General features: G+C 40.5%; 1 protein-coding gene across 7 annotated transcripts in view; it reads left to right on the forward strand.

Annotated features, from left to right (window-relative positions):
- ubr4 (ubiquitin protein ligase E3 component n-recognin 4) overlaps nucleotides 1-24439 on the forward strand; it is a 34922-nt gene that overhangs the window by 4702 nt on the left and 5781 nt on the right. The window contains exons 14-85 of one of the 7 annotated variants that reach the window (XM_029155752.3): nucleotides 116-233; nucleotides 1078-1119; nucleotides 2774-2961; nucleotides 3261-3417; nucleotides 3641-3726; nucleotides 3835-4004; nucleotides 4127-4406; nucleotides 4504-4636; nucleotides 4797-4876; nucleotides 4961-5089; nucleotides 5301-5483; nucleotides 5640-5762; nucleotides 5847-6076; nucleotides 6287-6405; nucleotides 6483-6580; nucleotides 6682-6839; nucleotides 6941-7147; nucleotides 7351-7452; nucleotides 7534-7634; nucleotides 7777-8164; nucleotides 8261-8324; nucleotides 8426-8617; nucleotides 8803-8873; nucleotides 9160-9352; nucleotides 9977-10210; nucleotides 10543-10713; nucleotides 10851-11033; nucleotides 11128-11286; nucleotides 11454-11606; nucleotides 11775-12002; nucleotides 12238-12395; nucleotides 12513-12687; nucleotides 12822-13023; nucleotides 13184-13347; nucleotides 13445-13661; nucleotides 13839-14055; nucleotides 14442-14474; nucleotides 14751-14814; nucleotides 14909-15043; nucleotides 15151-15325; nucleotides 15471-15602; nucleotides 15687-15808; nucleotides 15985-16096; nucleotides 16266-16396; nucleotides 16587-16764; nucleotides 16876-16980; nucleotides 17195-17332; nucleotides 17514-17682; nucleotides 17926-18130; nucleotides 18206-18319; nucleotides 18404-18613; nucleotides 18736-18885; nucleotides 18972-19199; nucleotides 19304-19382; nucleotides 19471-19713; nucleotides 19868-20036; nucleotides 20111-20255; nucleotides 20351-20436; nucleotides 20562-20649; nucleotides 20825-21018; nucleotides 21126-21365; nucleotides 21462-21600; nucleotides 21744-21869; nucleotides 22012-22140; nucleotides 22228-22574; nucleotides 22687-22777; nucleotides 22911-22995; nucleotides 23132-23259; nucleotides 23409-23538; nucleotides 23650-23810; nucleotides 23903-24012; nucleotides 24198-24339. In XM_029155752.3, the coding sequence (XP_029011585.1) occupies nucleotides 116-233; nucleotides 1078-1119; nucleotides 2774-2961; nucleotides 3261-3417; nucleotides 3641-3726; nucleotides 3835-4004; nucleotides 4127-4406; nucleotides 4504-4636; nucleotides 4797-4876; nucleotides 4961-5089; nucleotides 5301-5483; nucleotides 5640-5762; nucleotides 5847-6076; nucleotides 6287-6405; nucleotides 6483-6580; nucleotides 6682-6839; nucleotides 6941-7147; nucleotides 7351-7452; nucleotides 7534-7634; nucleotides 7777-8164; nucleotides 8261-8324; nucleotides 8426-8617; nucleotides 8803-8873; nucleotides 9160-9352; nucleotides 9977-10210; nucleotides 10543-10713; nucleotides 10851-11033; nucleotides 11128-11286; nucleotides 11454-11606; nucleotides 11775-12002; nucleotides 12238-12395; nucleotides 12513-12687; nucleotides 12822-13023; nucleotides 13184-13347; nucleotides 13445-13661; nucleotides 13839-14055; nucleotides 14442-14474; nucleotides 14751-14814; nucleotides 14909-15043; nucleotides 15151-15325; nucleotides 15471-15602; nucleotides 15687-15808; nucleotides 15985-16096; nucleotides 16266-16396; nucleotides 16587-16764; nucleotides 16876-16980; nucleotides 17195-17332; nucleotides 17514-17682; nucleotides 17926-18130; nucleotides 18206-18319; nucleotides 18404-18613; nucleotides 18736-18885; nucleotides 18972-19199; nucleotides 19304-19382; nucleotides 19471-19713; nucleotides 19868-20036; nucleotides 20111-20255; nucleotides 20351-20436; nucleotides 20562-20649; nucleotides 20825-21018; nucleotides 21126-21365; nucleotides 21462-21600; nucleotides 21744-21869; nucleotides 22012-22140; nucleotides 22228-22574; nucleotides 22687-22777; nucleotides 22911-22995; nucleotides 23132-23259; nucleotides 23409-23538; nucleotides 23650-23810; nucleotides 23903-24012; nucleotides 24198-24339 (11106 nt within the window). The remainder of the gene's footprint in view (nucleotides 1-115; nucleotides 234-1077; nucleotides 1120-2773; nucleotides 2962-3260; nucleotides 3418-3640; nucleotides 3727-3834; nucleotides 4005-4126; nucleotides 4407-4503; nucleotides 4637-4796; nucleotides 4877-4960; nucleotides 5090-5300; nucleotides 5484-5639; nucleotides 5763-5846; nucleotides 6077-6286; nucleotides 6406-6482; nucleotides 6581-6681; nucleotides 6840-6940; nucleotides 7148-7350; nucleotides 7453-7533; nucleotides 7635-7776; nucleotides 8165-8260; nucleotides 8325-8425; nucleotides 8618-8802; nucleotides 8874-9159; nucleotides 9353-9976; nucleotides 10211-10542; nucleotides 10714-10850; nucleotides 11034-11127; nucleotides 11287-11453; nucleotides 11607-11774; nucleotides 12003-12237; nucleotides 12396-12512; nucleotides 12688-12821; nucleotides 13024-13183; nucleotides 13348-13444; nucleotides 13662-13838; nucleotides 14056-14441; nucleotides 14475-14750; nucleotides 14815-14908; nucleotides 15044-15150; nucleotides 15326-15470; nucleotides 15603-15686; nucleotides 15809-15984; nucleotides 16097-16265; nucleotides 16397-16586; nucleotides 16765-16875; nucleotides 16981-17194; nucleotides 17333-17513; nucleotides 17683-17925; nucleotides 18131-18205; nucleotides 18320-18403; nucleotides 18614-18735; nucleotides 18886-18971; nucleotides 19200-19303; nucleotides 19383-19470; nucleotides 19714-19867; nucleotides 20037-20110; nucleotides 20256-20350; nucleotides 20437-20561; nucleotides 20650-20824; nucleotides 21019-21125; nucleotides 21366-21461; nucleotides 21601-21743; nucleotides 21870-22011; nucleotides 22141-22227; nucleotides 22575-22686; nucleotides 22778-22910; nucleotides 22996-23131; nucleotides 23260-23408; nucleotides 23539-23649; nucleotides 23811-23902; nucleotides 24013-24197; nucleotides 24340-24439) is intronic. The other 6 variants (XM_029155756.3, XM_029155753.3, XM_029155754.3 and 3 more) reach the window with 6 other exon arrangements.

Raw genomic sequence — 24439 nt, forward strand, 5'->3', positions numbered from 1 at the left:
TTGGTTTGTTTGTTCTGTTTTTCTATGTCTTCCAATTACTGAATGTCAGCAGCACCTAATTTAAAGATGTCCAAGTCTGTTCCAAGTCTTAAGGCACATTTTTTTCTTCAATTAGGCTTGTGTTCTTCAACGACAGAGAAAGGGGTCAGTCAGCAGTGATGCCAGTGCTTCTACAGATTCAAACACCTATTATGAGGATGATTTCAGCAGTACAGAGGAGGATAGCAGTCAAGGTACTTTTCTCTTTTTTTTTCTTTTTTTTTTTTAGATTCTAACAATTCTCAGTATCGGTATTGCCAGAAAGAGATTTCTTGCTACTGTATGCATCGAAAGAGCAGAAAAATATGTCTGGCTCAATATAAGAAACAACACACACATTGATCTTGTACAGCAAATAGGAACGACATTTTTTGAAAAAACGTACAAGGCAAGCCATGGCCCATGTAACAAACATTACACAGTCCATAAATTTGCAAAATAAACATAGACGGGAAAGCAGGAACAACGTGCAGTCTTTCTTGCCTAGTAGACTCAGTATTTCCTGAATTAAAAATCTTAGCTGCTATATTAACATTGTTTTGGTTGTTGGATGAAATATAAGCTTTTGAATAGATAAATGGTGTCTTAGGTAAAAGTGGTGTATTTTTTTTTAACAGTCCTACTGTTAACAGTTGAAACTGCAAAATGTTGATATAAAGAATTCTTAAGGTCATCTGGTAAGGTAATCTGGTCCGATCATATTGGCATTAACAAAGCCTTGCCAATTATATGAGCATATCGATTTGTGGAAAACACATTATCAACCACAATTTGTAGGTATAGCTCTAAATATAATAGAGATGTGTACAGAAATTGATTAACAAGCCAGCATCCTGAAAACCTGAAGGTATTCTTCAGATTTCACATCCGTGTGGCTCTTGTTTGAACTCTTAGCTAGTGTTTTACAAAGCAACGAAACAGGTGTGCTGTCAGTGAATTAGTCAGGCAGCAGTGAGGGAGAACATACACAGTAATGTTAATAAAATTTGTCCCTTCATCAAACAATGACAGCATAGTTGACAGTGTCTACTATTTCAGCAGAGAGAAGACAGGAGAAGACAAGTGCAGCTTGTGTCTCAGGTCAGCAGTTTTCTGTCCTCAGGTCGAAGACCTGGTGTCCACTTCACTGTCGTAGATTCATTTTGTTATTCTGTGTCTCACAAATTAGGCTCTGAGCTGTGGCCCTAAAAGCTTAGAATATAACTGAGCTACAAATGAAGGCTTTGGCAAAATGCCCCCTAGTCTGAAATGTGCATTATTTTAATTAATAAAATAAAATTTTGTCAAAGAAGTTCATATGTGGCTTGGTCTGGTTCAAAGGATATTATCAGTGGTGTTGGCATGTGGGTGCTCATTGTTATTATTATTATTATTATTATTATTACTTCCAGCACTAGGCCTCCCATTAGGGCTAGATAATGACAGACAAATTACTAATACCAACAAATACAGTCTGTCTGTGCAGCTCTTAATGTATTGCATGTTAAACCGATTCATTCAAGAGCTGTCTTGAAAAAACATCACTCTTTTGTCATCCAATCTACTCTGTTCCTTGCAAAATCAGCTTCAGACATGTGGACCACTTGTACTAATGTTTATGCACACATTGACATTAAAATGTATTGCACATTTAAGTTGTTTTTTGTTACATTAGCATAGTAATAATATTTTAAAAGTTATTTGTTTTGTTGATGCAGTATCTCATCCCAGTTCTATGCTTATCCCGATAATACTTCCGTCAGATTTTAATAATATACTGTAGCTCATACGAAGATAGTTACTTCTTAAATATGTCTGGTAAAGTCCTAATAATGGAAATTAAGAATGACCCACATCAAAACAGTGGTAATATTCTTGAATATAATAATTTCAAGTGCTTGTAAAGAATGGGCTTAATCACACTGTGCTACGTCTTGCTGTCACCTGAAAATTATGATTTTTATATGTTGCATGCAGATGTGAATATCAACTTAAAGTGATATTCTTTTACGGTTTAAAATTGCTTTAGCCTTTGAAGCGATCTCAAAATAATGAAGTCTTTCAGGTCTAATCATGTTGTTGCTGAAAATGTATTTTACTTTATGCGTTTGAGAATCTTTGTTGTGCCATTGACAATCGAACCAGCGGTCATTGCTGCGTTGTTGTTTCTGGGGAATGAGATGGTCACTGCTGTGCAGATTCATTTCTGGAAACTTGAGGTCATTTGGGAAATTATATGAAAACTTAGTTGTCCATGACAGAAGCTGCTGGTGGGTATTTTAAATAATTTAAGGTCACAAGTTCTGTATTTGCAAAGTAAAAAACCTGTTTTTGGCACCTAGTGAGAGACGCAGTCAATTTGCAGAAGGACTTGTTTTAAACCTACACAATTTTATTCTTTCTTTGCATATCTTAATTACTGAATATAATGGGCTGAAATATTTTTAGAGTATGTTTTATATTATTGTACACTTGTACAGCTGATGGCAATACTCACTCCTTGGGACTTGCTAAAAAGTGGTGTTCTTGGAAGAGTCCTTTAAGTGGATATTCACCAACAGAGTTGTATGTGCACTTTTTACTGCACTGTTTGGCTCATGTCCACCGCCTGCAGAGTGTTGTAGGTGTCATGATCTAGTGTGAACATTTTGGTCTTGATGAATTTACTACCACTTCATTGTTGTGCTGAAAGTCCTGCAACTATTGTTGTCTTCAGTGCAAGATTTTCACATGGACCAAATTGTCTTTGTCTTAGATGATGACAGTGAACCCATCTTGGGACTTTGGTTTGAAGAGACAATATCGCCGACTAAAGACAAAGTAGCTCCCCCACCACCGCCCCCACCACCGCCCTTGGAGACCTCCCCCAGGCTAAAGAGTCCCAACAAGCAGGTGCCAAGTGAGAATGGAAACATTTTAGCTGGCCGCAAGGACCCAGAACTGGTGAGGATTATTTGTCATTAATAACATACAGGGTAATGCTGATAAGCTTTCCAATAGTGGTCCTTAAGGACCTGCCTGTTTTCCCTGCTCTATGTATTGCTCATTACCTTGATCAGATGTTTTTAGACAACCAAAAGCTGAAACTACAAAAATGGTTGGTTAAAGAACAAGTGGACAGTGGCCCTTTATGACCAAGATTAGATATCCCTGGTCTAAGTGTATAAATCTGTGTATGAAAAAATTGTAAATGTTCTGAGTATGTGGCAACTCAATGAGATTAAAATTGTTTGCTTCTGCAGTTCCTCGGTCTAGCCTCCAGTATTCTGAACTTCATCACAACCTCAATGCTTAAGTCCAGGAACAACTTCATCCGCAACTACCTAAGCGTGTCACTTACAGAGCAACATATGGCTACACTAGCCAGCATTATCAAAGATGTAGACAAGGATGTTAAAGGTATGACTTAAAGAATCACTTATTTTGGAAATTATCTTATATATATATATATATATATATAATTATCTTATATATATATATATATATATATATATATATATATATATATATATATATATATATATATATATATATATATATATCTATATATATATATAAATTCTTTCAGATTGTGAATAGTAAGTAGTAGAATTTACTGATTATTGTATTTGTTTCGCTTTAGGCTCCTCAGATGACATGTTTTCTATAGCTTTGTATCATTTTAATCATACCCTGGTGACATCGGATCTTCCATCACCAGCCCTGCAGGTGAGTGGACTTTTGATTATTTGTTTGCAAATTTTTAAAAAATTGAAATTACATGTGAGGACAGCATTTTTGTCAGCACTATAATATTGTATGTGTCGTCGTTTCCAGAGCACCCTTCTGCAGCAGTTAGGTGTTGCGCCATTCTCGGAGGGTCCCTGGCCTCTGTACATTCATCCACAGTCATTATCAGTTCTCTCCAGACTTCTTCTCATATGGCAACACAAAGCCAATGTGCAAGGAGAACCTGATGTGCCTGAATGTATGAACGTTTGGGAAAGGTATGGAAGCATCATCATCTTGCTTTAATTTAGGCTCTGGAGTTTGTGACAGTGTTTTGCTTCACTTATACTTAAGGTATCCATACTTTTATTGTATTTATACATCCCCTTTCTGCTTTTAGGTTTCTGGGAACACTGAAGCAACACACAATCCAAGGTTTAGTTCATGGTGAAGATGACCTTAATGTGGAACACCTCCAGCTCGTGCTGCTCCTCTTCCACAATCTGTCAGAGCGTGGGCGGCGGTCAGTTCTCACCCTGGTCACCCAGACTATTACTGAAGTGGCAGAAAATAGAGACTCTCAGCTGAAGGCTGTGCCGCTCAACTTGGCACGCCTGTTGCTGGTTTTTGACTACTTGCTGCGCCATTACTCTAAACCTCCCTTATACCTTTTTGAACAGGTTTGTGCTTCAGTTCTGATTGTTGTTGTCTTGTACTTTTTAATAAATTGCAAATAAGTTTGTGGTTAACATTTTATACAATTTTTAATATTCATAGGTCCAGTATAACCTTCTCACACCACCATCCAGTGGGCCAGGTTCTGTTCAAGAAGGTGGCAAACGCAGTGGCATCCCACTTTACTATGGATTTAAGGAGGTAGAGGAGAACTGGGCTAAACACTGTTCAGCAGGTACTTTTTTTTACACTGGTTAAAACACACTGGTACAATTGGGCCCTGCAACATGCAACTTACACACTCATTCTCTGTTGTTATCTGGAAATATATTTGTAGTTTATTTCATAGCAAATCGGACAATAACATTGTTTTTTTGTTTTTTTCTTTCTTTCAGATTCCAACGTTCAGCCCAAATTTTACTGTGTTTTGTCCCCTGAGGCATCTGAAGATGATATCAACAGACTAGACAGCAAGGTGAGACGTGAACAAAACTTTAAAAACAGTCCTACTGTTAGTTGTGTGTGTACGCGCACACCTTAAACCTCTTTTTCTTTCTAGGTGTTTCCAAAGCTGTTTAATGGAGCAATTAAATATGATGAAGTGTATGCATCACTCATCTCACTTCTGGCAGCAGGGTCTCAACTTGACACAGCAAGAAGACAGGAGAACAAGCCCATAAGTCCTATGGTGAGATCACACAGCATAAACGATTCATTGTTCAACCAGTAAGAATCTAGTTAATATGACAGGTTTCTGTTATATTAACTTTATTTTATACCTTTATTATGAAGCACTCTAAATTTTAGGCTCCTTGTCTGATGGTATTTTTTTTTTTTTTTCAAAGAATTGCCACCAGAAAGTATGAAAACAAGTTATGTATGTTTGACATGCTTTTCAGGAGGCTTGCTCCCTACAGTACTACTTCCTGGTACTGTGGAGGATATTGGGCATTTTACCCCCGTCCAAAGCTTACATGGAGCAGCTAAAGACGGGCTGCAGTGATCCCAGTGAGAGTGACATCCTGCACACACTGCGGTGGTCTTCTCGCCTCAGAGTGTCTGCCTACGTGAACTGGATCAAGGTTTGTTGACATCTGACAGTAGCACAGGATGTAGTATTGGTATGCTGGTTTAAGTATGCAAATGACTGACATGTTGAGTTCTGAGATTTGTTTTCTGACCATATATAGAAGTATCTTTAGTTTGCTAAGTTTGAAAATGTCTCTGTCAAATTATAGGATCACTTGGTGAAGCAAGGCATGAAAGCAGACCAAGCTGCATCTCTGGTTGAGGTGACAGCTGCTAGGTGCAGTACTGTTAAGTACGATGTTGAACTAGCAGAGGAGTACATTGCCAGACAGGTAATAGTTACAAAATATGATGACCTGTTTACTTTTCAGACTAAGTCTTAAAAATATTTATCTGTTGATTTGATTCTGTTGCAGATTTCCACTTTTTCCAGTGTAGACCCCAGTGTCATTCTGCCTCTTCATCAGTTACCCTCCACACAAGCCATCTACACACTAGATGCAGTTATCTCAAAAGTGCAGGTTTCCTTAGATGAGCACTTGTCCAAGGTTGCTATTGAAGCCAACACTCACAAAGCCTCAGAGATCACGAAGAACCTCCTACCAGCCACATTACAGCTTACTGATGTTTACACAGCCTTTACCAGGTGAGAAAGAATCTCTGTAACTACTGCATTTCCCTCACCTATGTGACATAGGCCTATTAAAAACATGTGATTTTAAACATCAATAACAGTAAACAGTTGTATAAACCCATGTTTAATTCAAACTAGGCCAAATGGTTTATGTTAACAAAAGGTGGAAGCAATAACCAGTTCATTGTAATCAAATTATCTAACCAAACCTGTCACGACCAGGTCGTATCTGCTAATGAATATCCCAGAGGAAGGGGAAAACAAGCTGACCGATGCCAAACTTCAAGGTTACGCTGCAGTTCTGTCTATTGGCTCCACCCGTTGCAAAGCGAACATGCTGGGTATGTGAATGTGTATTAATGTAGCAAACTAAATTCTTTAATGTACAGTTTTAACCATATATTTTTATATGTCACAGGTCACAGTATTATGCAGAACCTACCATCGGCAGTACAGACAATATGTGAGACTTGGAACAACATTCACACTAATGAATTCCCCAACATTGGCTCATGGGTAAGTCAGGAAACTTACTTTTAGCAACTGACCTTGTTACTAAACACTTTGTAAAGGCATGTAAGCAACTCTAAAATCAACATACTTCTTTTTTCCCTAAGCGAAATGCATTTGCCAATGATATCATACCATCAGAAAGTTACATCAGTGCCATCCAAGCAGCTCATCTTGGCACACTGAGTTGTCAGTCCTTACCTCTGGCCTCCTCCCTTAAACACATCCTGCTCTCCTTGGTTCGCCTAACTGGTGACCTTATTGTGTAAGTTTTAGTAAAGCTACTTCTATCTAAAATATATCTAATATATATATATATTATATATCTCTTCTCACCCTGTAATCTTGCTGTTTCTGTTTAATCAGCACAGAGGAGCTGAATCCATCACAGGTTGTGCGCACTCTGCTGCCCCTCCTACTGGAGAGCAGTACAGAGAGTGTGGCTGAGATTAGCACCACCTCGCTGGAACGCATCCTTGGCCCGTCTGAGTCAGATGCCTTTTTGGCACGCATCTATGAGCGCTTGGTGACTGGGTGTTATAACATCATTGCCAATCACTCAGATCCAAACAGGTGAAGCTTGATTTAGCACTATATGTGACATTAACCAAAGTATTGTAGTAGTAGGTACTATTGTTAAACTGTTGTTGGTTGGACTGAACCCACTAGGGAGCATTTAGCTGTGCAATATTTTCTAGCTTTTGTTACCTGATCTGCTCCTTTTTTATTGTTGGTTTAAGTCTACCTTTCAAATAATTCCATTAATCTTTTTTTAGTGGTTTGGATGAGTCTGTGCTTGAAGAATGCCTTCAGTACCTGGAAAAACAGCTTGAGAGTAATCAAGTCCGCAAGGCCATGGAAGAGTTCTTTTCATTCGGGTACCAACTCAACTAAAGACACAGATTACATTATTACACATTTATACAACTGCCTAATTTCGTTGTGCTGCCTTCTTCCAGTGGTGAGCTGGTTCAGATTATGATGGCAACAGCTAATGAAAATCTGTCTGCGAAGTTCTGCAACAGGGTGCTGAAATTCTTCACCAAACTTTTTCAACTCAGTAAGTTCAGAGTTGATTCAGTTAAGTCCATGAAGCTGTGGCATAATATAAATACAAATAAACTATACACGTGTAACAAAGAGCATGTACATCAACTGTAGCTGTAAGATTAAGTCTCATGTTATAATGCTGTCATCCTCAGCTGAGAAGAGCCCAAACCCCAGCTTGCTATGTCTGTGTGGTTCTCTGGCCCAGTTGGCCTGCATGGAGCCCTCGCGTCTGCAATCTTGGCTGACGCGCATGACCGCCACCCCACCAAAGGACTCCGAGCAGCTGGACATAGTGCAGGAAAACCGACAGCTTCTGCAGCTTCTTACCACTCATATTGTGCGTGACAACAGCCAGGTTGGCGAAGGAGTGTGCACTGTACTCCTCAACACTCTCATTCCCATGGCAACAGACATGCTGGCCAATGGTGATGGAACAGGCTTTCCTGAGCTTATGGTCATCATGGCCACACTTGCCAGTGCTGGACAGGGGGCTGGCCACCTGCAACTGCACAGAGCAGCTATTGAATGGCTGACCAGATGGTAAGAATTCACTTAAACATGGTTTAAAATCCATCATTGTCGCATAGTATAAATGGATAGTACATTGCATTTTTTGATTGCCTCTATTTTCCACAGCAAAAAGTATTTAACACAGAAGAACGTCGTGGAGAAAGTGAGCGCCAACTTATCCCAAGGAAAGGTAGGCCTTTAGATCATTGTCCCATTTGCCTGGTACAAACAAGCGTTTTAACAATTTGCTGTCAAGTAATTCAACACGTTTACCGTTTTTGTTTATTTCAGCATGCAAGTATGCTGGAGTGCTCGTGTCACATAATCTCCTATTTGGCTGATGTGATGAATGCCTTACGGCAAAGTAGTGGCCAGGGCACTTCGGCATTAGTGATGGAAGGAGAAGATAAAGCCATGGAGGTGGATTCAGACTGGGTGGAGGAACTTGCAGTAGAAGAGGATGATTCCCAGGCTGAGGACTCAGTGAGATCTCACTCCCTTATATCTCTTCCTATTATATGGATAAATATATAAAATCTTCAATCATTTACACAAAGCTTTCTGTATAATGGAATTCCTTAAATTAGTTTACAGCTGGTGAACTTTGAACCTATTTGCTCTCTTTGCTTCAGCTGCTAAATGAAAAAAACTTGTGTATTTATTGACAGGATGAAGACTCCCTTTGCAACAAGCTATGCACATTCACTATCACTCAGAAGGAGTTCATGAACCAGCACTGGTAAAGACACGTTGATTGATAATTGTGATTGCAATATTGCTTTAACTCAGCAGGTGTTTAGAACATACAATAGGTTACAAACATAAATATGTTTTAGTTTGAATTTGAATTTGTGCAAGCAGACAGAACAGATCTTTCATACATATGCCCAAATACAATGATGTGAGTTTGCCTTTTCTTTTTGTGGTATGAGCCCTTTAGACCTTTATACAGCAACTGTGTAAAAATGATCATTTTGTCCTAAAACATGTATACACAGTCTTGCCCTGTTCCTTTCATTCCACAGGTACCACTGTCACACATGTAAGATGGTGGATGGGGTAGGTGTGTGCACAGTGTGTGCCAAGGTCTGTCACAAAGACCATGAGATCTCCTATGCCAAATATGGCTCTTTCTTCTGTGACTGCGGTGCCAAAGAGGATGGCAGCTGCCAGGTGAGACCGAATACCTCAGGTCATCATGGGAAGAGAACAACAGCGGTAACTTTGGCTTGCAAGTCATTCCCCCATTGACTTCCATCCTGTCATTTCATTTGATCAGGGTTATAGCTAGCCCACTTATATGGCCAGAATATCAGAAATTATGTTACAAATGGCAGCAGTGTTTCATGTATGGACCAGGCCAGCTTTCCTAGTTACTCTTAAATGGATTATTGAATTTGCATGTGTCAATGATCAAACATCAACCATATTTTACTTCATTATACTGTAAGCTTGAGATTTGTTATATCTTCTTTGTGTTTGTGTTATATTTGGTGTTAGTCTTGTCGTTAAAATGGCTCATAAGGATTTGATTCACCTAAATGGATCTTTTACACTTTATACATGCTAAGAGTTTCCCTGCGAGAGAGGGAAACTTTAACATATTGATATTTAGTAAATGCCACGTTTAAAGTTTATTGATTTGTCATTGTAGTTATTATAGGATTTGTTAATCTTTGATTTTGTTTAGTTTAAAAAAAGTGATATGATTTTAAATGACTTTATAAAAGATGCTGACATGTAGAAATTGGCATTTTACGTACTGCCACATAAAGTCTGTATGTAGTAGTGCAGATGCTGATTCTGTTCTAACTGCTCTGCATTTGTTCTATCTTTCAACAGGCCCTGGTAAAACGCAGCCCCAGCAGTGGAATAGGGTCAACTCTTAAAGAGTCGTCTGCGTTTCAGAGTGAACTGCGTATGCCCGAGAGTGCGATCCGCCACCAAAATGCCTCACCCTCAGACAAGGGCAAGGTCACCATCTGTGATGGCAAACCTGGTGATGAAGACAGACCTAAGAAGAGCAGTGTGTGCAAAAGCATTGAGGGCTGCCAGGAAGAATTGCTAGCACAAGTGGTGAGGAAATTCATGATTTTTTATTTTTTTTTTGATGATTTCTTTTAGCTGTTTTTTATTTTTTATTTTTTTTTATGTTGATGCTATGCTACCTAACTCTCAGAATGGTGTGAATACTGTCGAAGTACTACCTGCAAAATTAACTAGAATCTGCATCACAGAATTACAGCAATAGTAGTGTAACACTTAATAAATACCAGGTTTGACACTTATGAAAGTGGTTCATATTTGGTCAGACATGGTCGCCAGTATATAATGAGAATGTAGCCTTAAGAATATTTTCTTTGAAAGCTGTTCTGTCTACATCGTGTGGCTTGCTTTTTCAACGGCAGGTTGGCTCGTCCACTGCAGCGGTTGTACTGGAGATGCTCATGTTTCTCATGGAAGCTATTCAGAATAACTTCCAGCAGGCATCAGCAGTAGGAAGCAGCAGCCGGGCTCAGCAAGCACTCAATGAATTGCATACTCAGGACAAAAGTGTGGAGATGACAGACCAATTAATGGTATGGTGATGTAAAACTTTGACTAATTAGAAAAAAAACATAAAACATTAAATCCTTTATGCATATTTTATTTGAAATTGTATAATAAGAGAACCTTATTATATTTTGTGTGTTCTGCACTTATGTAACACTCCAAGGTGCCCACACTTGGCTCTCAGGAGGGGGCCTTTGAGAATGTGAGGATGAATTACAGTGGTGACCAGGGGCAAACTATACGCCAGCTTATCAGTGCACATGTTCTTCGCCGCGTTGCCATGTGTGTCTTGTCCTCACCCCATGGCCGCCGCCAGCACCTTGCAGTTAGCCATGAAAAGGGAAAAGTAAGTCTAAGAAGTAATTTGAGTCCTCTTGTTGTTTTTATTAAAGGAAGTCTTAAACGTCATATGTAATTTCTCTTGGTCTCTTCCTTGGCAGATAACAGTACTGCAGCTCTCCACACTCCTGAAGCAAGCTGACTCAAGCAAAAGGAAGCTAACACTGACCCGTCTGGCCTCTGCTCCAGTTCCTTTCACTGTGCTCAGTCTCACAGGCAACCCCTGTAATGAGGATTACCTGGCTGTTTGTGGCCTCAAGGTCAGAAAGCAACCTGCTTCTGCTTGGACAGATATGCTGTTTTTGTTCAGAATTATGTTTTGCCTACTGTATACAATCAGAACACAGTTAAAAAAACAAACACTTAAAAAATATCAGTTGAGAATACTTGACTGTCCTGCATGTTTATGTCTGCTTTTGTTTTTTAGGACTGCCATGTACTAACATTCAGCAGCACAGGATCAGTGTCAGACCATCTAGTGTTGCACCCACAGCTGGCTACAGGCAACTTCATCATCAAAGCTATCTGGTTACCAGGCTCACAGACTGAACTTGCCATCATCACTGCGGACTTTGTCAAGGTTTGTGTTGACGATTTTTCAAGTATTTTTATGTAGTTTATGCAGTTAGTTTTGATCTGTTGTAGTTAACACAACTCTGTTGATTTGTCAAGACAGCCTCAGATGCTAAACGGCAACTGTGTTTTGTTAAAACACTTGCTTATATTTGTGTATTTCTTTTTTCTCCAGATCTATGATTTGTCCGTGGATGCCTTGAGTCCCATGTACTACTTCCTGTTACCAAGTTCCAAGATTCGTGATGCCACGTTCCTTTTCAATGAAGAGGGGAAGAACATTATTGTGATCATGTCTTCAGCAGGTTACATGTACACCCAAGTTATGGATGAATCTAGTAGTGCCCAACATGGCCCTTTCTATGTCACAAATGTTTTGGAGATAACCCATGAGGACTTGAAGGTAAATGGGATGTTGGGTAATTAAATTATACCTTTTAGAATTATGTGTTGTTGTTGTGCAGAAGAACAAAACAGGATTGTAAGCTCAAAGGATGCACTGTGCATCATCTGTAAATCATGTGATATCATCCTACATTTTTTGTTTTATAGATTGATTTTGTTTACAATGGTAATGTTAAAACAATGTTTCATTTTTTCATGATGTTAATGTGAATGTTCTCTTTGTGTAACTCCAGGATAGCAATGGGCAGGTGGCTGGAGGTGGGGTGTCAGTTTATTACTCCCATGTGCTTCAAATGCTCTTCTTCAGTTACAGTCAAGGAAAGTCCTTTGCTGCCACAGTGAGTGGCAGTACCACTGATGTGCAGAGGCTCTTCTCCATCAATATAAAAGGGTAGGTTAATCTATAATCTAAGTATATTCAGTTTTAGACTCATGCTACTACACTGAGTTTCTAAAATTAGGGTATTACATTGCACTCTCCCTCTCTCTCTTCTCCCAACTACTTTAGTTCTAATGGTGGCAGTAGTAAAATGTCTCCTGCTCTGTGCCAGTGGTCTGAGGTCATGAACCATCCAGGCTTAGTGTGTTGTGTGCAGCAGACAACAGGCATACCTCTGGTCATTATGGTCAAACCTGATACTTTCCTCATTCAAGAGATCAAAACTCTGCCAGCCAAAGCTAAGGTAATGACCATGTCATGCACTGATGTTGCAGAAGTAACCATGAAACTATGCATTAATTGTTTAAGTGAACCTATTCCATTGATTTCACAGCCATTTCCTTCTGCTTCTGGTAATTAAATGTCTCATTTTGCTAGATTCAGGATATGGTGGCCATCCGACACACTGCCAGCAATGAGCAGCAGCGCACTACTATGATTCTTCTTTGTGAAGACGGAAGCCTGCGAATATACATGGCCAATGTGGACAACACCTCTTACTGGCTCCAGCCCTCACTGCAGCCCAGCTGTGGCATCAGTATTATGAAGCCAGTTCGCAAACGCAAAGCTGCTGCTACTAGTGAGTTTTAGATCAATACAGTGTTTAAACTAATACTAATTTGCAAAACCATTAAGGAGTTGGTGTTTGTATAGAGAAATGTTGCAGGGAAAGCGTTATGTGCAATAAAGAAACCTGGTTGAACTTGGCTCAGAATTGAACTGTAAAACTTTGCTTTCAGCCACCCGGACCTCCAGTCAAGTGACATTTCCTGTGGACTTCTTTGAACACAACCAGCAGCTGACAGAGGTGGAGTTTGGTGGCAATGACTTGCTGCAGGTCTACAATGGACAGCAAATTAAACACAGACTTAACTCTACTGGGATGTATGTGGCCAACACAAAGGTACAGCATTTTACCTGATGATTCTACATTAATGTGCCTGTGATGCCTTGCATAGTGCATGTTTGCTAAATTACATGAAATCTTTTCTGGTTGCCAGCCTGGGGGATTTACAGTAGAAGCGGTCAACAACAACAGTTCAATGGTGATGACTGGCATGCGGGTGCAGGTGGGCACTCAAGCCATTGAAAGGGCTCCTTCGTATGTGGAGGTCTTTGGCCGGACCATGCAGATCAACTTGACGAGAGCCCGCTGGTTTGACTTTCCCTTCACCAGAGAGGAGGCCCTGCAGGCTGACAAGAAACTGTCCATCTTTAGTAAGAGCAATGACGATTATATCAAGCTGCTTGTCATTGAAATCTTGTGTTTTCTGGCACTATTACTGGGATTAGTATGCATTATTTAAATTGCATTCTGTTTAGCTATTATCAACATTAATTGGATAATTTAGTGAAAGGTTCCTTAATGTTCTTGCTCATGTGTCCATTTCAAAGTTGGAGCATCTGTTGACCCAGCTGGAGTTACTATGCTTGATTCAATCAAGATCTATGGTAAAACCAAGGAGCAGTTTGGCTGGCCTGAAGACCCACCAGAAGATTTCTCATCTGCCTCCGTCAACAATGTCTGCAGTCCCAACCTTAACCAGTCCAATGCCACATCTGATGGAGACATAGCCACCCCAACAACTTCCAGTGGCAGTGTGTTAGAGAGGTATGGGGTTTCCACTTCAGTGTTCAGAAATTACGAGGTTTTTGCTATTTGAATTCAATTAATCACACTAATGATCTCTTGAATAATTTCTGGCTATTTTATCTATAACCATTTAATGCTAATATATAGCAGTACAGCAGTATAATTTAATAGGAAGTTTTTAATACTATTCATGCTTAGTACATCGCTACCACTCGTGATTCCATGTAGTGAGGTTGAGGGAGAACCTCAAATTTAAGGGTTATTTTTAGTGCATGGCTATTGTGATGTCATCTCTGCTTGCATGTTTCTCTTTTGTTCAACTGAATCATTTGGTTTCACTTGTTTCTTTCTGTGATCCTTACACTTTTTGTTCTTTTCTTTTGCTCCCAAAAACACAAAAAAAGTTGTGAAACTGAGTCCTTATCAACATTGGACCGGTTAGTAACTGCCCTTTATCTGCTTGTTTGTATGGTTTGTGCATGTGTGGCAGTTTGTGTGTTCATGCCTGCAGTTGTGAACATGCCGAACACCCATATCTACACAGCAACCACAGACTGTTGACATTTATTCTTTAATTCAGTGTTGTTTTGCACTTTAGAGTAGCAGCACAACAGCACTGCAACGGGTTAAGATTTGCTTCCTTTTCTGTTTTGTTGAATAAACGCCAAAGCTTTAATAACAGCATTGGTGATATTAATTTTTTTAAATTTCAGGTTGGTGGTCAGCTCCCTTGAGGCCTTGGAAAGTTGCTTTGCAGTTGGTTCATCCAGTGAAAAGGTTAGACAATGAAAACTTGCGTGTTTTTTTTTTCTTTTTGCTTTTAATAAATAATGGATTAAAATAAAACTATTAATATCACTATGTTGTGTAGGAGAAGAATAAGGCTGCAGCACTGGAGTTGGCTACTCTACTCCTGTCCATGCCTACCCCAGCAGGTGTGCAGCAGCAGACCAAAGGACTTCTAGCCAGCTTGCATACCAGTCGATCTGCTTACCACAACCACAAGGTAGAACTAAACTTAATGAGTCAGACTAGACCAGAGCAATTTAATTAGATTCTACTCAATTCATTTGATCTTTTCTTCACTTCTGCTTCTATGCCTCACTTTATCAGGACCAGTCCTTGTTGAGTAATGCAGTGCAGTGTCTGAATAGCTGCAGTCGTGAGGGGAGGGAGCTTGACCCAGATGTCTTCCAGAGGCTTGTCATTACTGCACGCTCCATAGCAATTATAAGACCCAGCAACTTGGTGCATTTCACAGAAACAAAGTCACTACATCATGACTCTGGTAAGAGAATTTTATGTGAGAAAATTTTAATGCAAATATTTGTATTATTTACCATGTTAAAAAAAGAGTTATTGTGAGGTTACTTTGTAAATGGTTTGTATCTTAAGTTTGAGCGTCAAGTTGTTTAATAATTCTCCTCATCTAGAAGTGGCAGAAGATGGACAAAAACCAGCAGATGGTGAAAGCTGTAATTTCATCACACAACTGATGAATAATTTCTGGAAGCTTCATGCCCTCAAACCAAAAAACGCATTTCTTGCACCTGCTTGCCTGCCAGGTAAGTTCAAAAAAGAAGACGACAGCAACACGTGATTTCTGTGTGTACATCATCTTCATGCGATTGTGATCTTCTCCCTCAAAGGTCTAACGCACGTGGAAGCAACAGTAAATGCTTTGGTGGACATCATCCATGCATACTGCACATGTGAATTGGATTACATCAATATTGCCTCCAAAATCTACATGCAAATGTTACTATGCCCTGTAAGTACAGTGCTTACGTCACTAACCAGAAGCTAGAATTTCAAAATCTCTTCCTCCAGACAAATACTAAAAATATATGTAAACTTGACACAGTCTCATGATTATATTAATAGAAACAGTTGGATGGATTACGGTTCTTAAAAAAAGTAAACCATTGTGGTTTTTACCATTTACAGGACACATCTGTGAGCTTTGCTTGTAAGCAGGCTCTGATCAGAGTCCTTCGACCAAGAAATAAACGCCGACATGTGACTCTTCCATCTCCTCCACGCTCCAACACACCCATGGGTTGGTTTCTGCAGACTTTATACGTTATAAGTTATTGTGCTTAAAGCTTTAGAGAAATTCTGAATTCAAGAATTGCAATTTTTGAGATTGTAATTCGCACCAACCCGTGTTGAAGGCGGCCACAAGTTAAGGTCCGATAAACAATACTATTATTTGTATCTTTTACTAGGTGACAAGGATGATGATGACGATGATGATGCGGATGACAAAATGCAGTCATCTGTGTTGACTGGAGGAGAAGAGGGCAGACAGGAAAGTCAAGAGCACGGTGAAGTGGATCACGGTGACTTTGAGATGGTGGTGAGCATCAGCACCAGCAGCATCACTGTTTTGTTCAGCTGATGCAGCATGTTGCATGTTAAGCACAAACAATTTTATCCTGAGTTATAAACGAATGAGGTATCTTTAACAAGTAGGCTGCAGAACAATGTTGGTCAGCACTGTTTTGACTAAAGAAATGGATAAAATAATAGTCTTTTGTTTTTCTTAGTCTGAATCCATGGTCCTAGAGACGGCAGAGAATGTCAACAATGGAAACCCATCTCCCCTGGAGGCTTTGCTGGCTGGGGCCGAGGGTTTCCCGCCCATGTTAGACATTCCTCCTGATGCAGATGATGAAACTATGGTAGAGCTCGCCATTGCTCTCAGCCTGCAGCAGGATCAACAAGGTAAGTACCCAGGAATTGCTGTATTAAATTATTTTGTGGTAACTTCATATTTAACAAGCCATACAAACATATGGGCATTGTGAGTAAGCATTTAAATTTTGACTCTTTCAGGCAGTAGCAGCAGTGCCCTTGGCCTTCAGAGCCTTGGCCTGTCTGGCCAGGCTCCAAGTTCATCTTCCCTGGATGCTGGCACCCTTTCAGACACTACTGCTTCAGGTAATAACGTCAACTTTCATTATCGTATCCACCTAATCAGACATGTTGTCAGTGTTCACAATAGGTTCAACAGCAACAATGGCAGGTGTGAAGACATACTGACTATACTGCATGTTTTTTGTATATGGATAGTTCACAAGTGTAAAGGAAAATTGTGTATCCTGGCCAGATGACCGCAGTGTATTTACTGTTGCAGCTATTGCTATGATTTCAGCCCCAGCATCAGATGATGAGGGCAGCACAGCTGCTACTGATGGTTCCACACTACGGACTTCACCAGCTGAGCACGGAGGCAGCGTGGGCTCAGAAAGTGGAGGTTCTGCAATCGACTCTGTAGCAGGAGAACACAGTGGTGGGTGATTATAAAAGAAATACCCAATTTTTTTAAATGCATGTCTTACATTGACAATGGATTGATAAATTACGCCATATAATTTTTATTTTAGTTAACATTAAAAAACTAGTTGTTCATAAATTATTAATTCATGTAATAAATTAATTAATAATACCATGTTGTTCATGATTTTATATAGTGTCAGGACGCAGCAGTGCATATGGGGACACAGCAGTGGAGGGCCACCCTGCAGGTCCAGGCAGTGTGAGTTCTAGCACTGGAGCAATCAGTACCACTACAGCCCAGCAGGAAGGCGAAGGCTCAGAGGGAGAAGGAGAAACTGAGGGAGACATACACACAAGTAACAGGTCAGATAATCTTGAAACAAAGGAGCAGTTCAGATTAAGTAGAAACATTTACAGTTGAGCTCCCCTGGCAACCACTGCTGGTCCTCTGCCACTTGTGGCAGCAAGTGAACAAGTAGTAGACATGAATTGGCATTTAGAGTTTAGATTATTGGTGTTTTTAAAATGTACTTTAAATAAATCAATATGGTCAATTTAGATGTAGAAATAAAATGTATAATGTTTCTTGTATTATCTGTTAATCAGGCTACACATGGTTCGTCTTATGCTGCTGGAGCGTTTGCTTCTACACCTGTCACAACTTCACAACGTAGGAGGAGTCCAAGCCATCCCTTACATGCAGGTTATCCTTATGTTGACCTCAGACCTGGATGGTGAGGATGAAAAGGATAAGGGTGCCTTGGATGACCTACTTGCACAGCTCATTGCGGAGCTTGGCATGCACAAGAAGGTAATCATAGTCACTCCCTGATAAATTAGGCTTATTGTGTGATTGTTTTACTTTATCTGTATTATTCCTCTGCAGGATGTGTCCAAGAAAAATGAACGTAGCGCTATTAATGAAGTTCACCTGGTTATCATGAGGCTACTCAGTGTCTTCATGTCCCGAACCAAGTCTGGCTCCAAATCTTCTGCTGAGGTAGTTTTTAAGGCTGTTTTCATTTTCTATCATGTATATAAACAAAGGAGTGACAGAACTATGTTTTCCTCTTTTTCCTCCCAGTCGTCGTCCTTGATTTCCAATGCCACAGCCACAGCTTTGCTCAGCCTGGGCTCCATTGACTACTGTCTCCACGTCCTCAAGTCACTCCTGGAATTCTGGAAGAGCCAACAGGGTGATGAGGAACCTGTGGCCACCAGCCAGCTCCTCCGCCCACACACAGCCACCTCACCTCCAGACATGAGTCCATTCTTCCTACGCCAATATGTAAAGGTATGAGATAAACTAAGCCTTAATTTTCCTATATCTCAGTAATAGACTGTAAGCACTATTTAAATAAATACACTCTGGTATCACTTGAGCCTTGGGTTAAAATACTGTTGTTATTTCATCAGGGACATGCTGCTGATGTGTTTGAAGCCTACTCTCAACTGTTGACTGAAATGGTGCTACGGCTGCCATATCAGATCAAGAAAATTGCTGACACCAACCCACGAATCCCACCTCCTATCTTCGACCATTCCTGGTTCTACTATCTGTCTGAAGTAAGTTGTTTCCATTTTCTTTTTGTTATGCGTACTTATGCGCAATGAACGCAACCTGACATTTTTTTTCACCTCTGTCTCCTCAGTATTTGATGATCCAGCAAACTCCTTTTGTTAGGAGGCAAGTCAGGAAGCTGTTGCTGTTCATCTGTGGTTCTAAGGAAAAGTATCGCCAACTTCGTGATCTACACACTCTTGACTCACACATGCGCAGCATCAAGAAGCTCCTGGAGGAGCAGGGCATCTTCCTCCGTGCCAGCGTGGTCACTGCCACATCTGGCTCAGCTCTGCAGTACGACACACTCATCAGCCTGGTGAGTAACAATTATAATTTTACTTAAGCTGTAATACCACTTACTGCTGTAATAATTGAGTTTTTTGTAACATTGTGGCTGCTTACTTGCTTGCATTGGTTCAGATGGAACACCTCAAAGCTTGTGCTGAAATAGCCACTCAAAGAACAATCAACTGGCAGAAGTTCTGCATGAAAGATGACTGTAAGCCAGTTCTCATCAGTGTTTCGCTTAGGATTGTATTCAAAAACAGTTTTTCTAAATATTTCTTGTTGTTTTCCTTCCTGTCCAGCTGTGTTGTACTTCTTGCTTCAAGTCAGCTTCCTTGTGGATGAGGGTGTTTCCCCAGTACTACTGCAGCTACTCTCCTGTGCCCTGTGTGGCAGTAAGGTGCTGGCTAGCTCTTCCAATTCCTCTTCAGCGTTCTCAGGAGGAGGCTCCAGTAGTGCTGGACAGGCAGGAGCATCTCAATCATCTCAGAGCAAATCCTCAAGTAAAAAGAGCAAAAAAGAGGACAAGGAGAAGGACAAAGAGGGTAATAAAATGCCCCAGACTTTATCAAACAATCCACCGTGCTGCACACACTAGGCTAGAACATGCTCATGCAACCTCATGAACATGAGTACACATTTTGACATCAGAAGTGGATAGTTAGATGCTAGTGAATTAATTGTGTCTTCTGATTGCAGGAGATGGTGTTGGCAGCCAGGAGGATCAGCTATGCATGGCACTGGTCAGTCAGCTTAACAAGTTTGCAGACAAGGAGACCCTCATCCAGTTCTTGCGTTGCTTCCTTCTGGAGTCAAACTCATCTTCTGTTCGCTGGCAAGCTCACTGCTTGGCCCTTCATATCTACAGGTACAGTATGGTTTATTACAGGACTGAGAGTGTAAACAAGTGAACTGGAGTCTCACATCAAAATCGTTTTCTAGGAACTCAAATAAATCCCAGCAGGAGCTTCTGCTGGAACTGACATGGGCCATCTGGCCTGAGCTCCCTGCATATGGCCGCAAAGCTGCACAATTTGTCGACCTGCTTGGCTATTTCTCACTCAAAACCCCACAGACTGAGAAAAAGGTATGTCATCTTGAGATCTATGACTGCTTTTTTGTTTTTTATAAAATAGAAAAAATGTGATTAATTATGATCAATTTTTTTCTTGTCTTGTTCAGCTAAAAGAGTATTCCCAGAAAGCTGTTGAAATTCTGAGGGCACAAAACCATATCCTGACAAATCACCCTAACTCCAACATCTACAAGTATGTTTGCAAAAACATTAAAGTATAACAAGAAGAATACACTTATAAGTAGTGGATGAACATACAACCTGTTGATGTGGACAGCATTTTGACAAACCTCTAATTGTTTGTGTACTTTACTGCAGCACTTTGTCAGGGCTAGTAGAGTTTGATGGCTTTTATCTGGAGAGTGACCCCTGCCTGGTGTGCAACAATCCAGAGGTTCCCTTCTCGGTATGTTATATTACAGACTTATCCATTAGATAAATATATAACTAAAATGCTATCTCCTGGTTTTTCAGATTGAGTCTGCAATTTGAACACGCAGTAGTGGTAGTCTCGAGTCATCCATTCTTAGTTAATCTGTATAAACACACTCAATCTGTTGTGTCTTCCATTTGTTCCACAGAACATTAAACTGTCATCTATCAAAGTGGACACACGCTACACCACCACACAACAAGTCGTCAAGCTCATTGGCAGCCACACTATCAGCAAAGTCACAGTGAAGATCGGTGACCTCAAACGCACAAAAATGGTCCGCACCATAAATCTGTACTACAACAACCGCACTGTGCAGGCCATAGTGGAGCTAAAGAACAAGTATGTTTCCACAAATGGACACGGGTCTTTTCTCCAAGCATGCTTCTTTCACTAGTTTTAGCAACTGCACCCACTTGCAAATAATGGATTTCTCTGTGAATTTTCAGACCTGCTCGTTGGCACAAGGCCAAGAAAGTTCAGTTGACACCTGGACAAACGGAAGTGAAGATCGACCTTCCCTTGCCCATTGTCGCATCCAACCTGATGATTGAGTTCTCTGATTTCTATGAGAATTACCAGGCCTCCACTGAAACTCTGCAGTGTCCACGCTGTAGTGCCTCTGTCCCTGCCAACCCGGGAGTATGTGGCAACTGTGGAGAGAACGTCTACCAGTGCCACAAATGCAGGTGTGTGGCAGATTTCCAGTGCAGTTCTAAAAATGTAATGGGTTACAGTGAATTACATCTAATTTGTAATCTAATTTGTTGGTTGTTTCCAATTAGGTCCATAAACTATGACGAAAAAGACCCCTTCCTGTGCAATGCCTGCGGTTTCTGCAAGTACGCTCGATTTGACTTCATGTTATATGCCAAACCATGCTGTGCTGTGGACCCCATTGAGAATGAGGAAGACAGGAAAAAGGTAAACAGTCAAATTTTAGAAAGACGTTGAGGATGCATGTCAATATCCAAAAGGTTTGGCTAAAGAAAGAAGATGGTAGTTTTCCTTTAATACATTTGAATGTCTGTCTTGCTACCTGATGATTTACTTCTTTTTGTTTGTAGGCTGTGACCAACATCAATACCCTTCTGGACAAAGCTGACCGAGTCTACCATCAGCTGATGGGACACCGACCTCAGCTAGAGAGCCTGCTGTCTAAAGTCAATGAGGCAGCACCAGAGAAACCACAGGTCAGTCATGAACAGTACAGTTTTTTTTCCACACTCGTTGTCCACTAATGTTGGATAAGAAACATGGCCCCTGCATACTACCAATCTGTCAGTTATATGCCAACATATAACATTCTGATTTGTTTTTTTCTTGTGTCCTTAGGATGACACTGGAGCTGGTGCAGGACTTGGCACATCCTCTGCTAACGTGAACAGGTATATTCAGCAGCTTGCACAGGAGTACAGCGGAGACTGCAAGACATCATTTGATGAACTGTCCAAAATTATTCAGGTTAGAGACAAAAAAGACTTGACTAGCATCTGATAGCATCGTCATTTTCTCCTTTTACATGTTACTGATCATGGGTTTTGTTTACAGAAAGTGCTTGCATCTCGCAAAGAGCTTTTGGAATATGATCTACAGCAGAGAGAAGCTGCCACAAAATCATCTCGAAGCAACAGCAGCCAACCCACCTTTACTGCCAGTCAATACCGGGCCCTGTCTGTGTTGGGCTGTGGTCACACATCCTCAAACAAGTGCTATGGCTGTGCCTCCGCTGTCACAGGTCACTGCATTACTTTGCTCCGTGCACTAGCTACTAATCCAGCACTCCGGCAGATCCTAGTTCTTCAGGGTCTCATACGGGAGCTGTTCGAATATAACCTGCGCCGAGGTACAGCAGCCATGAGGGAGGAAGTGCGCCAGCTCGTCTGTCTCCTAACTAGGTATCTAGGTTCTGTTGTATTTGAGCGTCAGAGTTGAGAAGAACCTGACAGATTGGCATTGAATTCCTTTCCACAAAGCTTTGTAATTGTTCCATCTGTTTTCTTGCTTCAGAGATCACCCAGAAGCTACTCAGCAGATGAATGACCTCATCATTGCCAAAGTGTCTGCTGCTCTCAAAGGTCACTGGGCAAATCCAGATCTGGTATGTTTTATTTATAGAAACAAAAGGAATAAAGTTAAGAGCTAGAGCCCACTGCAATTAACACAAAATGCATTATTAGACAAGATCAGAAGAGTATTTAGGCTTTCACAATATTTTATGTTTTTCTCAATAGGTTAGTAATCTGCAGTATGAGATGTTGCTGCTGACTGACTCCATTTCTAAAGAGGGTGGATGCTGGGAGTTACGGCTACGTTGTGGTGAGCCAGAACTATTTCGTCTTTAGAGTTTACTGTTCCATGTTTTAGCCTATTCCAGCCTTGCTGTAATGTCATGATTACCTATCAGAAAATACTTGAGTTTTAAAATATTGTATTGTTTGTATTCCTCATTAAGCTCTCAGTCTGTTCCTAATGTCGGTGAACATAAAGACACCTGTAGTGGTGGAGAACATCACTCTCATGTGCCTGAGAATCCTGCAAAAGCTAATTAAGCCCCCTGCTCCCACTAGTAAAAAGAACAAGGTAAATACACAAAAAAGCCATTGCTCCGTCATAGCTTCAGGAAACATTGTTTTCAACAATGTTAAATAAAAGGAAACTTTTTGACATTAGACATGTATCATAGATTTTATATTTACAAAACTGTGTGTTTTACTTTTCTTATTATAAAGGATGCTGCTATTGAGTCTTTGACCACAGTCAGGCCCTACAGCAATGAAATCCATGCCCAGGCCCAACTCTGGCTTAGGAAGGATCCTAAAGCATCTTATGAGGCCTGGAAGAAATGTCTTCCAGCAAGATGTAAGTTCTGTGTATTAACAAAACACAGTACAGCACTGACTAAAGATGGTAAAACAAGATGATGACGAAATAAATCATAGTCATTATTGTCTTCTTTTTTAATGCCTACAGGCCAGGAGTCTGTCGCTAAGCCTCAGGGTAAGGTTGAGTTGCGGAAGCAGTATCTGCTCGAGAAATATGTATGGAAGTGGAAGCAGTTCATGAGGTCCAGGAAAGGTGAAGGCCTTTTCCCTCGCTTGCTCAAGCTGAGCCACAACAACTGGCTGAGACAGGTAAAATTAGTAAAACTATGAATGAACGAGTATTTGCAAAATTGTTTCACAAAAATTATGAGCATTACTGATTAAAATTGTACATGTTTTAGGTCCTTTTTACACCTGCTACTCAGGCAGCCAGACAGGCTGCTTGCACTATTGTGGAGGCTCTTACCACCATCCCGAGCCGCAAGCAACAGGTCCTGGATCTGCTAACCAGGTATGAACTTCAAATGAACCTGCCAACACAACAATGTAATGTGTATACAATAAAACAGAAAATTTGTTAGAACTGCTTCAATGATAACAATTTGTGTTAAGAATTTCAAGATGTCAAAAAGACTTGATATGTTTAAGGACTCGGTTTCCAGATAATGTACCTAAATCTGTGTATTTGTGTTTCAGTTATCTGGATGAGTTGAGTGTGGCTGGAGAGTGTGCAGTCGAGTACCTGGGTCTGTATCAGAAGCTGATCAAGCCAACACACTGGAAGGTTTACCTGGCTGCACGGGGAGTCTTACCCTACATTGGTAACCTGATTACTAAGGTAAGGCTGTCAAGATCATATAAAAGTTGATCTCTTATTGGAATTTTTTTTATGCTTGATATCTTAAATAAAAAAGTTAGCAGTGTTAATGTTTCAATAT

Source organism: Betta splendens, chromosome 7 (genome assembly GCF_900634795.4).
Source record: "Betta splendens chromosome 7, fBetSpl5.4, whole genome shotgun sequence".
Lineage (NCBI taxonomy): Eukaryota > Metazoa > Chordata > Actinopteri > Anabantiformes > Osphronemidae > Betta > Betta splendens.